This window comes from Lagopus leucura, unplaced genomic scaffold, assembly GCF_019238085.1.
Source record: "Lagopus leucura isolate 7727_CA_CO unplaced genomic scaffold, USGS_WTPT01 Super-Scaffold_702, whole genome shotgun sequence".
NCBI classification, from domain to species: Eukaryota; Metazoa; Chordata; class Aves; order Galliformes; family Phasianidae; genus Lagopus; species Lagopus leucura.
Window position 1 is genome coordinate 9,038,626 of NW_024962254.1, and position 18,063 is coordinate 9,056,688.

The window sequence follows — 18,063 nt, forward strand, 5'->3', positions numbered from 1 at the left end:
CAATTCTTCAATTTTTTTTTTTTTTTTTTTTTTTTTTTGCAAGTGAAGATGAATGTAAACATGTCATAATGATACCTCACGTTCTCTGCCTTGTAGAAGCTCTTCAGGTGAAACAGCAGCCACAAAAACATTATCACTTCCTCTAATCTTGGTGAGAAGAGCATCAAAGTCTGAGACAGTTCACATACAAACATTTTGTTAGTCCCCTGCCAAGCCATGTCATCAGTTTCCTACTGAAATAGAAATCAGTGATGTTAATTCTAGGCATTTTCTGTGTCCAACTGGTGATGTCACAGGCAAAACTCCATCAGACTGTGAGGTGCTTTTTTTCCAAGAACTTTTGCTATTTATTTAAAGAAAGAAAAGCATAAGATCTTGAAAAAAATGTCTGCAAGGCCAAGAAAGAAGTAGATAGCTCAAACTTTTCAGGCAAGCAAAGCAGAGGTGAGAAATATCATCTGGGATGCAGTAGGTATACAAGAATGCTCAAAGTACATGATCAAAGATAACCACCAGAATAATTTGTGAATTTTCATTTTCAATCAAAGTGTATGTTTTCTTCAAATATTAAGGTTACTTAGCAAGCCAAAATTTCCCAAACATACTTCTGATTTTAGTAGCATTCAATTTAATGCTACTAAACAACTTATGGGGCCTGTCCTCTTCAGTATCTTCATTGACGATCTGGATGAGGGCATCGAGTGCACTCTCAGTAAGTTTGCAGATGACACCAAGTTGGCTGGAAGTGTGGATCTGCCTGGGGGTAGCGAGGCCCTACAGAGGGATCTGGACAGGCTGGAGAGCTGGGCTGAAGCCAATGGGATGAGTTTCAACAAGGCCAAATGCCGGGTCCTGCACTTCGGCCGCAACAACCCCAGGCGACGCTACAGGCTTGGGGCGGTGTGGCTGGAGGACTGCGTAGAGGAAATGGACCTGGGGGTATTGATTGATGCTCGGCTGAACATGAGCCGACAGTGTGCCCAGGTGGCCAAGAAGGCCAATGGCATCCTGGCAAAGGGCTGATGAGGAGTGGCTGAAGGAGCTGGGATCGTTCAGTCTGGAGGAGGCTCAGGAGAGACCTCATTGCTCTCTACAACTACCTGGAGGGAGGTTGCAGTGACTGGGGGTTGGCCTCTTATCTTGTGTAACTGGTGATAGGAGGGAATAGAGGGAATGGCTTCAAACTGCACTAGGGGAGATTCAGGCTGGACGTTCAGAAATGCTACTTTTCTGAAAGAGTGGTCAGGCAGTGGAATGGGCTGCCCAGAGAGGTGGTGGAGTCACCGACCCTGGAGGTGTTCAAGGAACGTTTGGATTCTGTGTTGAGGGACATGGTGTAGTGAGAACTATTGGTGATGGGTGGATGGTTGGACTGGGTGATCCTGTGGGTCTTTTCCAACCTTGGTGATTCTACGATTCTAAGAAATGTGGCAAAACAAGAAATGTGACCATTCATTCCAATAGCAATTTTTTAACACAGAAATTGTTCTCCAGAACTTTCAGAACATTCAGAAAGCAGCACAATTTATTACTATTTGGGAAGATCTGAGAGTGTGCACTTTGTTATGCAGTGTGAGATCCGCTCTTCGCAAACCAGATTTCTTTCATGAGAATTAAGTTACACCAAAACAATTATTTTAAAGGTATCAACAGAAGCATAGAGATTTTGTTAACAGGAATAACTATGGCATCAGCAGGCACTGCTTTTCCTGAAAGGGAAATGCTTGAGACTGATTCCTGGGTACTTGTAGATTGATGGGTGTGTTCTCACTAACATTCTCTGAAAAACAGGGATGGACAACGAAAGAGAAGAGTTCCTTCAGCTTGGTAACCGGGGAAATAAGTATGATATACAAAATCTTAGAATATTTACATATCTAACTGAAAATTAAGGTATGAAAATAATATCTTCTCATATAAGTTTACAAGTTTGAGAGCAAGTCTCAGTGTCTTTACTGGGATTTTTCACCAACACATGTGGTGCAATGGAGAACTGATATTAGCTCACTCTCACACCACTTAAACCCACTGCTGAGTTTCAACCCCTTAAAATATGAAAACGGTTCATTACTTACAAGGAATGCTGGAACAAGGCTACTGAATAACAAATCTAAGTTACAGTCCTACAGAAAAAAAGCCAACAGATTTTGACCATGATGTGGTATGCCTGGCAGTAGTTGCCTAGCTGGTCAGCATGTTACCAACAGAGTGGGACATCAGACATGAGAAGTTTTTGTGGACAAATATGTGAAAAAAAGGTTTCCCTACTTTTAGTTCTGAGAAAGCAATTTGTTAAAAAAATCTAGAGGGTTAACAGCATCATTCATCCCTTTACTGAATTTCTCAGCTATAACAGACTAACAAGAATATATGCATACTGCAGAGTCTAAGAACAGTTCCTAACCGGATTCAAAACCATGTGCCCTGCATCTTCTGTTAGGTTATGTCAATTTAACTTTATATGCAGCACAAAATACCAGGATGGAATAGCCAACAGAGTACCTAATCCTTCCCAGTCTTCAAAGTCTACTCTACTCACGCCATGGTAAACCATGCATCATGATTCCAGATAATTCCTGCTTTCTGTTGTCAGATTATACTGGAATAATTCTTGCTTAGCTTGCATGTCCACGTTAATCCATTATTTTTGTGTTTTTTTAGTTACTGCAAGTTGTTGCCATTATGTTTGCACAACACAATTTGTCATTTAAGATCTCAGTAAGTTGCCTCAGACAGCATCAGAGCATCAGAGAGAGCCCTGTGGGGCCGAGAAGCACCTAGATGGCTATGCCAGCCTCAGACCCTGTGACGCCCGCTGTGTGACTCATCACCTACTCTCTGAAGAGGAATGACTGCTGTGTTGCAAATATAGTCAGGATTGCATAATATTTCCCCTGCTGCCTTACAACAGGTCCTAGTGATTCCTCAGAGGGGAAATAAGTCTTTGCATTTGGGTCCTTTTCATCATAACTATTATTCTAAATAGTTGAACTTGCTTGCAAATTTACAACAAGCAGCAAGGAAGGTATGATGCAAATCATGTATGTTCCTGTGTAACACAGACTTACCTTTCCAAATATCCCCACTTCAAAAAGTCTCAAGACCTCCAGCCTTCCCAGTGATACAGCTCAGCATCAACAGGCAGAGGGCAGAGCTTTTGTTTCACAAGCAAAAAGATACTGATCTGTTATTTTTAAGAATAAAAGGAAACCTGAAGTGACCAATGCAGCAAGAATGGAAGGACTGATTTGGTAAAACTTCAAGTTATTATTCACACAGATGAAAAAAGATACAAGATTTTCTTAAGCAGTAGTTTACAGACCTGTGGATTTAAGCATAACACGGTCTTTTAGCTTATCAGAATCTTGAAGAACAAGCAGAGGTGAAGTGCATACAGATAAAACAGGCCATTCAATTTTTTACAAGGTGTCTTTAAAAGAGCTGTAGGTCCACTTAATCAATTTTTTTCTTCTTGGAAACTGTCTGCATCATTCATGTAGTTTTCAAGATCATTACATTTCTGCAAATAAAATAAAACTTGCATTACTTTATCAAGGTATAACAACTGAATTATGCAAAAAATGCTTTCTTTGTTTCTCTTCAATACATTAAGAAGCATGCCAATAACAACTCAGAAACAACGATATCTGAAAGCTTGCTAAATGTACTCCGAGTTATCACAGAATCATAGAATGGCCTGGGTTGAAAAGGACCACAATGATTACGCAGTTTCAACCCCCTGCTATGTGCAGGGTCGCCAACCACCAGACCAGGCTGCCCAGAGCCACATCAGGCCTGGCTTTGAATCTTAAAATACTGTTCATCAAGTGCTTCTGAATAAATCAAAGTACTCCAATGTAGAGAGAAAAGTGTTCTTGCTGTGCTTCATGTACGTTTCCAGCCTTCAGGAGTTACAGCCTGAGTTTGTTGTGGTGCTGCTTTCAAATGAAACACGAGCCTGCCCACCACAGCCCCAAGATCATGCAGCTGCCAGAAAGCTTGATGTCAGGAGCTGACAAAGCAGTGTTGTGAAAGCAGTGGGCATGCAACCGTTTGAGAGATTGAGTCAGCAGAAGTGAATGAACAGTTAGGCCACGGTATAATTAGTAAAAAACATTAATTCAGAAATAAATCATTAAATCAATTAAATTAAATCTTATCTCAGTTTGATTTTATCTGCCTGAGAAACAGTAAATCAAGTAACTCAGTCATACCTTCTGAATCCATCCCGTTTCTTCCAGCTGGCTGAAAAGTCGTTCAACTGTGTCTTTAACTGGTTCATCCTCAACACCGTCCAACTTGGTCATGGAGCTGCACTCCACATACAACTTGTACTTGAAGTGCTTCAAATTGTGATAAACTTTGGTCCGATTTGCACACACTACGCCGACCTTCAACACCTACATCAAAGTAAACTCATCAGTTTCTCAGGTAGAACAGTGATCATCTTGAGGGTATAAAGCATGGAAAAGTCAGCCTATCTAATAAAATGTTATCAGTCGGACTAGGAAGATTTTTTCAATAATGAAATAACTGATGCTATAAATACAGATTTCACTATCAGGGCAGAAAAATTTTGCCACAAGCAGGCAGCATGCAAGTCTGTGCAATGACAGGTTATCAGCACTGCTGTCTTGCAAAACCTGTACAAAGTTCTGTTTATAATTAACAGAATCTCTGTTGTCTGCAGGAGGAACTCTAGAAACTCATTGGCATTTTAGGTGACCATCATACTGTGAAAGCAGAGAAACTGATGACTTTTGCTTTGAAAGTGCAGGCCTGTCCTAGGGACAGGAAACACCAGTTCTAGTGTTCTGTACACTGAATAATACATAGGTATTCTTCTAGTAGAGACACACGAACGTAAACAGATACATACACAAAAATGTATTAATAAATATCTATATCACAGAATCATAGAATGGCCTGAGTTGAAAAAGACCACAATGATCATCCAGTTTCAACCCCCTGCTATGTGCAGGGTCGCCAACCACCAGACCAGGCTGCCCAGAGCCACATCCAGCCTGGCCTTGAATGCCTCCAGGCATGGGGCATCCACAGCCTCCTTGGGCAGCCTGTTCCAGTGTGTCACCACCCTCTGAGTGAAAAACTCCCTCCTAATATCTAACCTGAACCTCCCCTGTCTCAATTTAAAACCATTCCCCCTTGTCCTAGCACTGTCCACCCTCCTGTTTATACATTCCCTTCAAATATTGCAAGGCCACACTGAGGTCTCCCTGCAGCCTTCTCTTCTCCGAGCTAAACAAGCCGAGTTCCCTCAAACTTTCTTCATAGGAGAGGTGCTCCAGCCCTCTGATCATCTTAGTGGCCCCGTATATATTAGTCTACGTCTGGCTGGCTTTTGGATTCAGATTTTCTACCCTCCAAAATAAGAGAATCAATACATGTATGAAGAAATTCGGGTCTTCACAAGAGAAACTGATACAGCATTAGTAAGAAGAACCAAAAACACCAACAGAAACAAGCTTCAAGGGCAACATGTTACATCAGTCCAAAGTTTGTTACATCTTCGAGAGTAACAAGCAGGTAAATGGCTAAAAGTCAAAATTCTTTGCATCAGTAACACAGGCTGCGATGGTGTTACTGTTTCAGAACACACATGAAGTTTCAACTAACCACCTCCTATACTGCAATACCACCAGTTCTGAGGCACAACAGCAATGCCTTTTGTTGCAGCTGTTGGTAACCATCTGAATATTCTTTTTAAAATATTACAAGTTATCAGTTTAATCAATGCTCACATCCCGCATTAGGAAACTTTCCTAAATGCATAATCAAATGGCTGTGTCTGTCAGCAGCCCCCTGTAACATCTGGCCTATTTGTCCAACCTGGCTGTATCTACTGACAGGAACAGAAAAGCATATTTTGTCTACATAAGTTTTATAAATATAAACGCAAGTTTAAGGTTGTGTATTTTTTTTTTAAATATCCAAATATACTTTATTTCTCAAATATATTAACCAGCAGTTTTGGTGATATAAACAGGAGAAATATCACTTAAGCCAATGGAGGCACACTAACTTAAAAGAACATTTGATCTGACCTAAGATGTGTATAAACTACAAGTTAACCAACTTGAGATAACAGAAGATTGCTTCTGCAGTGCAATTCTCTTGTAATTATGCCTATGTACTCATATGCAGCTCCACTTTCTACACCTGCCCAAAGCTGAAAAACTAAGGCTTGTGTTTGGTGCTATTGGTGCTTTCAATGAGCAAGACATATTAACCAAGGCAAAACCTTGACTTCTTCAAATTTCTAACATGTCAAATAATTAAGCAATCAAAAACCGAAATGTGGTGTTTCATAGGGTATTTTATAGCTTCTGAAGTATTCCAAGTAATGAAGCGCAGTGTCTGGAACACTGCTTGACAGAAAATAGGAGATAGAATTCTGCATTCTGATAGCCTGCCTGGCCTATTTCTTGCCCTGTGATAACAGCTAACAGGACGTGTTTTGGAAGGTGGTACAAGACACAGGAAAAAACACCAGAACGTACATGTGTTACCACCCAACTTCTAGCAGTCAACGATTAAGAAATTCTATATCACCCCAGCTATTATATTCCATAGCTTGGAATGAGTTTCCCCAAAAACCTGTCTAATCCCTTCTAGGAGCCAATTACATTTTTTTGTTCTCCAGAGTACCTTGTGGTAATGAGTGTCATGGTTTATTTTTGTGTGAGGTGTAAAGAATTTCCAGAGCGGAAAAGTGCCAGACCAAAAAAAGAAAAAAAACCCCATACAATTATAACACATTACTTATTGTGTTATAAAGCAAGAGAGATTGTCTAAAAATACAATGTTATTTCAGAATGCAGCTTTGGAAAGAATCTCAGTACTGTACACACTCTAATTTGTTCCCCCTCGCAGTCCTCAGTGACTCTATCCTAGTGCTTAACTTATCTCCTCAAGCTGGCCGTATCAGCCAAAGCTGTGTTAAATCACTTTGTATGGAATGCAGAAGCACAGCCTGACAACAGCATAACATGTAGTGACTGCATTCATGCCCTCTAAGCATAGATATGAATAGAAACAGAACAACAGGTCTGAGAGCAGAAAACAGTTCATAACCCAGGTGGCACAGGAGCAGAGAAAGATGGGGGACACCTAAACTGTTCAATTCTCTTTGACCGTGGAGGGATGAGAACTGGCAGCTACTCACAGCAATCACTGCAAGCCTAAGCAAAACTAGAACAGCTGTTTCTCTTCAGGCCTATTGGCAAAGCAGAATACTTTAGAGACGAGAGAAAAAGGAAAGTTTTATGCAGAAGAAGGGCTGGAGGTCTGTTTTTGTTCTCTACACAACCACTTTTCTTGGGTACTTTCATAGAAAACTTTAGAAATAGCCCAAATAAGTATTTCCATTCAAACTGATCTGGCAGTTCTGAACTGCCTTCTTTCAGTCAATTATTTTCTTGAAGTGTCAGTTTTATGTAGCTCCCTTAGCCCTTTTTGTTCGTTCTTTTCCCTCAATTGGCAGGACAGGCTGATCAATGCTCTGCTAGAAGAGCTTTGAAAACCAACTTGAAAACAGTACCTTTAGCAGCCTCAATTACAGGTCACTATAGGAAAATGAACGTTGCATTAGCAAACCATTAGTAAAAATTACTGCAAAGTGCTCAATCACTCTCTCTCTCCTGGGTCTGCCTATTCTGCAGCAGCTGAGCTATATTGAGTATGCATGTGGCATCTCACCAGATACTGGGCTATGCAGGATACAGAAAAATCCTCATCTTCTATTGGAGAGAATAAAAATGAGCTAGAAAGAAAGTTTAATGTTCAGTGTGATATTTCAAGTGTTTTCCAAAGTGGAAGAACAACTGATGTAGGAGAACATTTGGACAGTAATACAGGGGTTTTTAACCCAGCTTCCAATTTAACTGTGGAAATATCAGTAAGATGAAATTTCTGCACCAGTCCACTTATTATTTCTGCTCAGGTAAGGTGCACACCTCATATGAAAAACAGATTTCTCAATTAGTGATCTTCCCTGCATTGAGGTCTCTAATTGTAAAATAATGACTGTACAAGCAAGATGGCTTCTCCACACCCTAAGAACTTGGTGCTTTCCTGCAACAAATAAGGGGAAAAACCAAGTTCTTAATTATCATGCAAACAGATAGTAATCAAAGCAATATTAAGAACTACTGTTCAGCAGGTTCTGAGATCAGTTTTAAGAAAAAAAACCTGCAGCACAGGTTTACCACACTATGCATGACTTGCAGAGCCCGTTATTGTGACATGACAATTACAATGACATCCCTCAAATGTCCAAGTTAGAATACTGGCAGAGATGCAAACGAGCTTCAGTAAGGTGTACTTCAGTAAGGTAAGCTTGCAGTCTGTTGAGGACTTTGTGTAAGAAATGCAATCACACCCTATTTCGAAACATGCTGTGAAAACATCTTGCACTGACACTTTTGTCTTTTCAGCAAGTACTGAAGTGCTTCATCTGTGTCCTGACATCATTTTAGATGTACAAAGTAAGGGAATACACCTTCTACATGTCCTGAAAGAAAAGAAAAGCAGAACTTGGGCATCAGCTTACTACACAGATGCAGCAGTATCTTATATTTGACAAATTGTGCTTTGAGTTTATCATAAGAGGTTGGGAATTACATTACTCAGGAAGGCCATATGCAAACTTAACCATAACAAATACCATTAGCTGTACATTTGATGCGGAGATCCATAAATACTGGTAGCACTCAGGTGTCTTAAGACTCGTGGTCTTCAGAAGTCTCAGCCCTGAAATGTAAAACCTAGAATGGCTGCCTAACGCAATGTTATGTAACAAAGATAAATTTCCTTCCAAGGACACAATTTAATCCAACATGTCCTAGCAAAGGCAACAGAGTGGAAAAAAAGATGCAAGATTACTGAAAGGGAAGTGTTTTCTAGCTTGAACAAGTTGTTCCACAGCAAAGAAAAGGCTCTAGTAGAAAATACTGAGGTAGTTAAAAAGAAGCCTTCTTAAAAGAAGATCAACAATTTCAAGTGTCAGCACAACTGAAACATCAAGATACTCTGCCTGAGCAAACAGCTACATGGGAAAAGGCAGATGTGAAAACATCTGAAGAATAAAGCAGTAAAATCCTGAGTAGGTGGCACCTGGATGTTATGGTGACAGTGGCACTATTTCACTCTGCGTTCTGACCTACAGCCACCACGCACAGTAGGAACCCTCCAGAAGTAGTACAGTAGGCATGGAATTAGCAAACCCAGTGACCCAACACAGAATAAACCTTTTGGGCAACAAAGTAAAAAACACAGCCATTCAATGGAGATGATTGCCCATTACACAGAAAGTTGCTTTTATAATGTTTCTGACAGCTAATTAATGCAAGACTCCCGCTGGGAATGTCTTAAGGGCATTATAGGCTCGCAGAAAGGTAAAGGGCTTTCAAGTCATCCAGTTTCATTGAAAAGGCACTCTGATATTTAGAACAGATGTAACTCTGAGGCAGATGTCATTCCTGATTTAAAGCTTCAGACTCCTAGCACAAGGGAGATAGGATCTATTCAAGTTTGTTTGTTTGTTTTTTTTTAGAGTCACAGTATTTCTCAGGTACTTGCTAAAAAAACAGGAATGCCAGGCACATTCAAAGCAACACTCAGCCCTGTAGTTTTTTTACTGCTATAGATGATTCTCATTTCTTTAAAACACGCTTTAGGATTTCCAATCATCTATTGAATGTTCTCTGACCAAACAAAAAAACTTCTTGAGAAAAAAGAGATGAGTGCTCATATTATAACTTTAGTTAGTAGGCAGATCTTCATACGTGCTGTCAGCCTTGATGACACACAAAAGACAAGCATGCTCAGCAGGCTATATAGGATACCATGAATCTAGAGAGCTTCCTTCCTCTCCTGAATACAACTCAAACTACAGAGACTTGAAACAGAAGAAAAATTGAGATAAATGTTGATTTTGACTGAGTGCAATAATGATCAATGAAACCGATCTCATGCCAGTTAGATAAAACTAATGAAAGAAGAACTGCAGGTCTTCCATCAGTTTTCTTCTTATGGACATAAGATGTGGTAGAATTATGCTTGTAATAGAAAACAAAATAAGTAAATAAATAAAGCTAGGTTTAGAGTATTTTTTTTAATCATGAGGTTCAGCTCACAATGGGATTCACTTAGTAGTACTTAATACAGTGTAAGTACACATGCTGTAATAGGTATTAACATTAAATGGCAAAGCAGCTGAAAGCGAAGGTCTTGGGGAAAAAAAAAACAAACAAACTGACTATTTATTTGTTAAAACTCATTTTTATGTGAGGTTATTTTTTGAGATCTTTTCCTCAAGATGTAGGGGCTGGGGGGGTCAGAGAACAAGTGTCCATTCCTCCTCACTTTCATAAGAACTTCCTTCACAACTCCTAGCTGAACCCAACTGCAAAATGGCTGTCACATTTTAAAAATGAAGGGGAGTTTAGACTTAAAAACACAGCAGCTGACAGGTGCTGACAGGACTTCTACTCTTTGTATGATTTGCATAACACTAGACAAAGCTTAAAAATAATGATATGAGGTTTGTTTGAAATTACCTGTTTGTCATCTGACATGAAGTCATCTGCTTCCAGAGTTTTACTATTATAAAGCTTTCCAAACAGCAGCACATTAAACTTACAGTAGCGATTCATTTCACATGCCTGACAAGACATATTGGTTGGATTTTTCAAGGTTATGAGAACACCTGGGTAACAATCCACACGCTCCTGAAAAACACATTTTGGATAACATTAAAGAATCTCCATGAACTTGAACAGGTTGCTAAGTACTTTCTACTCGCACAGAATTAGTGTAAGAGAAACCAAGCTTCAAGTCGGAAATCTTCTGGCATTCAGTTGGGAGCATGTACCTTCGCAGTCGTTTTCTAACACGTCACCAGTTCTCTTTAATTTGGCTTCAGTTCTAAAGACTTGCTCCTGCATCCAGGCCTGCAGTTCCCTTTCGTGCCTCCTTCCTTCCCTGTTGAGGGTGTGAAGGTGGTTACTCTATCAGTTGGCCTACTTCAAATAAATACACTGTATCTCACCACTGGCCCATACTCCATTACAGGGGGGATCATTAGGACAACACAGCTATAACTCGAACAGTATGCTACTAATTCACATACAGTGACTAGGCTACTGTCTAATGGCCTCATATCTTAGAAGTTGTAGTAGATTCACAATGAACACATCAGTTGTTCTTTTTGTTGGAGGAAGATTTTAATTCCATTAGAACACTGAACGAGCGCCAAGAAGTCCTCTAAAAAGCACCTGGTGAAGTTAGCAGGAGAAGCACTGAGGTCACTGAGAACATACATGTACATGGTTATGGTACTGGTACTGAGAATTATACTACTGACAAAATCTGCCAGTAAAAATATGATCTGGAGACCACTTCACTATTGTAGTTACAGCAGATGCTACAAACCTTGTACCGGTCTTTCCAGCGGCTTCTAGAGATTAAGTTGTCAAGGCGGGGCTGAATGTAACGGTCATCCAAATAATGAAGTGAGAGCAACATATCCTGTGCATACTTCTTTTGTCTTGTTCCATCTGTTCAGCAACAGGCATTATTGATTGGCTGACCATCATATGTTGTACATATTTCTTCAAGTAAAAATTTCAAGGACATTATGCTTCTGTATATGGCGAACCGTGAATGATTCTAATAAATTACTACTGAATTTACTAGTGTTATCCATGTAAGTGATCCATGCATCTTTGATCACAGAACCACAGAATGGCCTGGGTTGAAAAGGACCACAATCATCATCACGTTTCAACCCCCTGCTATGTGCAGGGTCGCCAACCACCAGACCAGGCTGCCCAGAGCCACATCCAGCCTGGCCTTGAATGCCTCCAGGCATGGGGCATCCACAGCCTCCTTGGGCAGCCTGTTCCAGTGTGTCACCACCCTCTGAGTGAAAAACTCCCTCCTAATATCAAACCTAAACCTCCCGTCTCATTTTAAAACCATTCTCCCTTGTCCTATCACTATCCACCCTTGTAAACAGCTGTTGCCCCTCCTGTTTTTACGCTTCCTTCAAACACTGCAAGGCCACACTGAGGTCTCCCTGCAGCCTTCTGTTCTCCAAGCTAAACAAGCCCAGTTCCCTCAACCTTTCTTCATAGGAGGGGTATTCCAGCCTTCTGATGAACTACTTATTTATTTTAAAAGTATGCCTCACAAGAAGTACATGAATAAACTCTACAATCATGGTTAAAGTGAAAAACTGTCAACCCAAATGGAGAACCTCTCACTCAAAACCTAAAAGAATGGAAAAGGAAGATTTAAGGAGTCTTGCTTCTCGCCCAATTTGTGTGTTTCTGACTATAAAAGAGAAGGTTGTAATCCATGGAATCAAACTGCTCTGACTTGCTTCCCAACAGAAATTCTGACAGTGCTTCTCTACTCCATCACTTCTAAGTAACACACAGAAGGTGACCTTTACCCTTCAGCAGCAGTCACATGGCTGCTATTGAGCAACATAAACAGCTTCAAATGTTTACTCAAGCAAATGAAATAAACTATAACAAGATAAATGAAACAACTACTCCACAGTTATCTCCCAGATATGTGCTAGACTTCAGGATTTAAACAGGACTTCCACAGCTACAAGACAATCCTTACTGCCTCAGGCTTCAGTATGTGCAGACATGGAAACTCACTCAGTTACTTTTCCTAATCTTTTAGTAGCATTAGCAAAGGAGAGAAGCTCCACTGGCTGTCTTAGCTTTCTATATAAAAACTGAATTGTCATTGTCGTTACAGCTACTTACAATCTACTGTTCTCTCATGTATGTTTTCAGTAAGTCAGCTACAGTGAAAGCTTGAAAGATTGTGACAGATTTTTAAAATGTTCATAATAAAAGGCTAGTCTAATACTAAATTAGCTGCTCTAAATTATTTTTACACTAAAGAGATTGACCTCCATGAACTCAGAAAAGTCCATTCTGAGTTTTGAAAACGTGCCGCTGGTTACGCCAGGTTACACTCACAGCTTATGATATTCCTTAGAATACAAACTCTCATTCATCCTCATAGCTGATCTGCCTCCCTTCAGCACTTGGCTGATGCTTTCCTCAACCTGACACTGACAGTCCACCCCCAGAGCATCCGTGTGGTGCCTCTGAGCCTACTTCAGGGGCTGCCATTTGGCCCCACCAGGCCATGTGCTGAAAGCCACTTCCTCTGCCAACAAGGACTGCCTGCTGTTGAAATTTACCTCAAAGAACAACTGTCAAAGAAAAAGAATCAAATACAGAATAATTGCCATAACTAAAATCATCTATTAATTCTAAGCATGCACTACTGTATTTGTAATGTGATGTACTTACCATACAGTGAGCTCAGAAAAGTGTCGTCAATCGCATTTATGAGGAAAGCCTTTACTATTCTTTGGAAATGTTCATAAGGACTGCTGTGGCAAACTGGAAAAAATACAATATAAGCAGAATTAAAAAAAAAAAAAAAAAAGAAAAACGCGTCAGCAATTGTCAGATTATCTTTTTTATGACTGCAAATATAGAATTTTCAAGTCATTTACATATGGGTTTAAAAATAATGTTGATGTCCCATATCCAAAATTCTCATTTAAGATCTTACATTTAAACAGTGCTTCTCATCCCAGTGACCATAACCAATTTTAGCACATCCTAAAGTCATACCTCCTTTCATCACGAGCACACAGGAAGAACTCAACCACAAACATAAGAAATTGTTCTATGCATAGCAGGAATTACTGCAAACCACAGAAGGTTGTGATTTTTCTCCTAGTTTTCTTTCGAGTACACACAGTTCTGCTCATATCTTAATGGGGAGGATCCAGAATTGCTTATAGCCACTACAAAGGCAATGACTATCACACTATCCTGGCAGTACAAACCTGCTTCTAAAATAACATACACAAGAGGGGAAATAGCATAAACTTCTGGCTCAGGCTTCTCACCAATCCAGACATCAGTTTTCATTAAGATTACAGGAATCTGACCAATGTGAGAGGCATTCTGACTGTGCGATTGGTCTAACACTGAGCGGAGAATTCAGAAACCTCAACAGTCTTACTGCATTAAAAAACAAACAAGCAAATAAAAAACCCCCCACAAAAATCAACAATAAAAAAGCAGAAGACCCAAACTAACTGAAAGACTCCTATGTTAGTCCTCAGAACAGAATTCACCCAGAATTAATGCGTCTGCTCTTGGTGTATATATCACAAGATGGAGGTTTTGTGTCTCAAAAAGAACAATTCCATCCTAAAACAGACCAAATTTTTTTATTTTTATTTTTATTTTTTTTAAAAAAAAGAGTGAGATCAGTGTAACAGGGTTCCCCTTCCTCTCTTCCAACTTATACCCTCCCTTTAATAAGATACAGAAGGACTGTAAAAGTTTATTGTGGAAACCGTGACTACTTCCACATACATACCCTGCTACAGAGCACTATTTTGTATTTAGAGCCCCTGAATGCTTATTTCAGCAGCAAAAGAAGGTTGTAGGTACAGAACTGTGACACATTTTGTCTTACAGTGTGGGACGTAGTGTGCCAGCAATCCGCTATTTGAAACATTCAGCTCTTTCTGCCATGGATGTCCTTCACTCTTAACGTGCTCCACGTTGTCATCATCGTCTTCGTCATCATCAACTATAAAATCTTTCAAGCTTCCATTGTCAGTTTCACTGCCTTCTGGTGTGAGGAGCAATTGGCAGAATGGTTCCTCTGCTATTTCTGCTTCGCCATCAGAATCCTAATTAAATTTCAGAAAGTATTTAAAAGCAAATAAATTACTTTCAGTGTTTGCACTAAGAAAGTACTATATCTACTGGACAAGGTTTTGAGCTACTAATAACACCAATTGTTCAGTTAACAAGAAATAACTTATTTCCAGAAATACATTTTTCTGTGCTACGTGACAATTACTTTCCACTTTAGATCAGCCCTTCACGTGTATCTCGCTCCAGTTACATAGACCAAACAGGAATCAATAGCATCAAGTGAACCTGAGCTATGTAAGTTACTCCAAGAGATATTTTGTGCCTTGAGAAAAATCATAGAATGGCCTGGGTTGAAAAGGACCACAAAGATCATCATGTTTCAACCCTCCTGCTATGTGCAGGGTCATCAACCACCAGACCAGGCTGCCCAGAGCCACATCCAGCCTGGCCTTGAATGCCTCCAGGCATGGGGCATCCACAGCCCCCTTGGGCAACCTGTTCCAGTGCATCACCACCCTGTGAGTGAAAAACTTCCTCCTAATATCTAACCTAAATCTCCTCTGTCCCAGTTTAAGAACATTCCCCCTTGTCTCATCAGTATCCACCCTCGTAAACAGCTGTTAAAAAATAATAATACCATGCTCATAATAATAATAAAAGAATAAAAAATAATGCCATACTCTTCTCACATGTCTATTCTTTACTTCAGAGAACTGAACACCAAAGATGTTTTTTTTCCCCTTCAGACTACATAGGGACGATAGACAGAATCACAGAATCATCGAATGTCCTGTGTTGAAAAGGGCCACAATGATCATCTAATTTCAACCCCTCTGTTGGCAGGGTCGATACCTGCATTCTAAATTGCTCAGTCAACTGAATGAATGAAAGAATAAGGGAAGAAAAAGAAAAAAGAAAAAAGAGAAATTCTTAAATCCTCAGCAATCAAAATTCAACTAAAAAAGTTTTTCTAGACAAAGATTTTTAGCAGTCAGTATTATATTATTATTTAGCTAATAGGTAAGTACAGTTGAAATGTGATAGGGTTAGTGATTTCTCAGGAATAAAACCAAAACCAACGAAAAAATCCTACTGATTCATATCTCTTACTCATCATCTTCCCCTGAATTCCCAGGGGGACCGAATTTCAATGACAGAATCCAGACCTCGCAGTTTTCACTCCCAGCGCAGCTCCGAGTCGCCCGCTGTTTTGCGAGGTCCTGCAGCTTTTCCAGCACTTCCCGTTTCCTCGCAGCAGAAACACTTTCTGCACGGCCGGCTTCACCAAACCGCTGTTCTTGGGAACTCTCGTCTTCATCGATCACACAGCGGCGTTTAGCAAAAACTTTCCTAACGAGTACATCGCTGTCCTCGCTGTCCTCGCTGTCCTCCAGCACGCAGCTGCTGAACCTTCTACGCTTTCCAGGCACGACGCGTTCCTCCTCGCCATCCTCCGTCAGTTCTCCACCGTGGCTTTTCTCCTCCTGGTCGGAAAGGCTGCCCTTCACATCACTTTCATCATTTTCACCTTCTGACACAGATGACTCCTCCTCCTCCGAGGTAAACGAGGATTCCTCATCGCTGTAGCACAGGATCGGCTCCCTCTTAGTGCGTCTCCAGTCAACCCGGGATTTGGACGGCGGCTCGGCTCCCGCTGCCTTGTTTCTTGTCTCGTATCTTCCGACGAACGTCTCCATGGGGAAGCTGTGACGACACACCACAATACAAACCCGTACGACAAGGCCACGTTACGCCATACCCAAACAAGCACCGCCTCCCATCGCGCTCCTTCTGCGGCCACGGCGGCTGCTGGACGCGCGGATCGCGCCTCCTCGTCCCGGCCCGCCGCCATCCCCGCTCCCTCAACGCTCCGCTCACCGTTACCATTTCCCGCGCTCCAGCGCCCGAGCGGATGAGGAGAGGCTACCGCCCCCCTCGGCGCTCCGCGAGCCTCGATTGGCTGATTGTCACTGTCACTCAACTGCCGGGATGTTTACGGAAGTGATGGAAGGCTGCGGGAAGGGGATGATAGTCACGTGGGTTGATCAAGTTCTATAGATAGGGGCGCAGTGCTGCAGTGACGGAGGTTACCGGTTCGAATCCTCTCCCTGCCCTCACGGTCTCATCTAGCAGGCTGGAATAGAGCTGGGGAGCATTGGGCTGGTTTTGATTGCATTTCAGCCTGGCCAGGGTATGTTCCTGAGGCTTTATGGGCTGTTAGGAAGAATTCTTTACTGTGAGGGCAGTAACACATTGGAACATGTTGCCTACTGAAGTTGTGGATGCCCCTTCCCTGGAAGCATTCAAGGCCAGGCTGGATGGGGCTGTGAGCAACCTGGTCTAGAGGGAAGTGTCCCTGCCTATAGCTAGTACTAGTTGGTACTAGATGATCTTAAAGGTCTCTTCCAACCCAAACCATTCTATGATTCATTCTATGAAAGAACCTTCAAAGAGTTCCAACTCCCTGTCCTGGACAGGGGCACCTCCCACCAGATCAGGCTGCCCTGGGCTCTATCCAACCCTGGCTTTGAAAGTCTCCAGGGTTGGGGCACCCACAGCTTCTCTGAGCAACATGTTCCAGTGCCTCACCACTCTCATCATGAAGAATTTCTTTCTTATACCTTATTTAAACCTAGTCTTCTGAAGCTTATAACCATTCTTTGTCCTATCATTACAGCCCCTGAAGAACAGTCCCTCACACAGGTCACCTAGGCCTGGCCTGAGGCTTCTCGATGGAACAGCTTCTTTTCAGCTGTGCACTTCTTCTGTCTTCGGAACAAACTTGATAAATTTAGCACATTCAACCCCCAGATGACAGGGAATATGGAAACAGAGGTTTTTGCAGCTATAATTATGGGGAGATTTAGCATAGCCAGGCCAGGGCCACCCAGAGCTGGAACACTGGGGGTGCCTATGCTGCCAGCCAGTTGTCCTCTGTGGTCTGCCCTAGAAGAAGGCATTGCTTTTTTTGATGTCTGTAAATCATGCTTGGTGCCTGCTTCTCCTCACTAGGCCTCCTAGCAGCAGGAGCACCCCCTGGATTGTGCTTCCCTCTGATTCTTGCTGTTTCCAGGTGAAGTATCAGGGCTGGGTAAGGGCTGGGTAATAGGTCTTCCCAGAGCCAATGCTTCAGGCTTTGGGCTTCCTGCCCATTTCCTGACCTCTGTTTTGGGGTTCCCTACAGCAGAGCTCCCGCTAAGAGCAACATCCATGCTGGGCAGTTTTTGGTTGTTATTACTGAGTGAAGGAACCCTGTATTGAGCTGGCAGTAGGAGGCCTGAATGTTATCCTGGTCATAGGGAATACAGTGGTATTGCAGCAC

The 18,063-nt window shown here is 41.5% G+C and overlaps 1 protein-coding gene across 3 annotated transcripts; it reads right to left on the bottom strand.

Moving 5' to 3' along the window:
* Positions 1-1,497: 1,497 nt before the first annotated feature.
* On the bottom strand, positions 1,498-16,687 carry CCDC82 (coiled-coil domain containing 82). 3 transcript variants are annotated; one of them, XR_006177320.1, is made up of 9 exons: positions 16,620-16,687; positions 15,908-16,445; positions 14,554-14,773; positions 13,365-13,457; positions 11,455-11,579; positions 10,581-10,751; positions 4,215-4,400; positions 3,069-3,520; positions 1,498-1,780 (listed from the first exon to the last, which is right to left on the bottom strand). XR_006177320.1 is itself a non-coding variant. In XM_042862575.1 (8 exons), the coding sequence occupies exons 2-8, from the start codon at positions 16,436-16,438 to the stop codon at positions 3,458-3,460; spliced, it is 1,389 nt and encodes a 462-aa protein (XP_042718509.1). In that variant the 5' UTR covers positions 16,439-16,445; positions 16,620-16,687; the 3' UTR covers positions 1,498-3,457. The 3 variants fall into 3 exon arrangements, 2 of the variants coding, with proteins under 2 accessions (XP_042718509.1, XP_042718510.1); XM_042862575.1 differs by having other exon boundaries at positions 1,498-3,520; XM_042862576.1 differs by having other exon boundaries at positions 1,498-3,520; positions 16,626-16,681.
* Positions 16,688-18,063: the final 1,376 nt, after the last annotated feature.

Bases quoted from the DNA above. Each gene is read 5' to 3' on its own strand.
- CCDC82 (XM_042862575.1), bottom strand. From the start codon at position 16,438: ATGGAGACGTTCGTCGGAAGATACGAGACAAGAAACAAGGCAGCGGGA. The intron at 13,458-14,553 runs GTAAGACAAAAT...TATTTTTTCCAG, and splicing joins GGCACACTACGTCCCACACT to TTTGCCACAGCAGTCCTTAT. The intron at 4,401-10,580 runs GTAATTTCAAAC...ACTTTGATGTAG, and splicing joins TCATGTCAGATGACAAACAG to GTGTTGAAGGTCGGCGTAGT.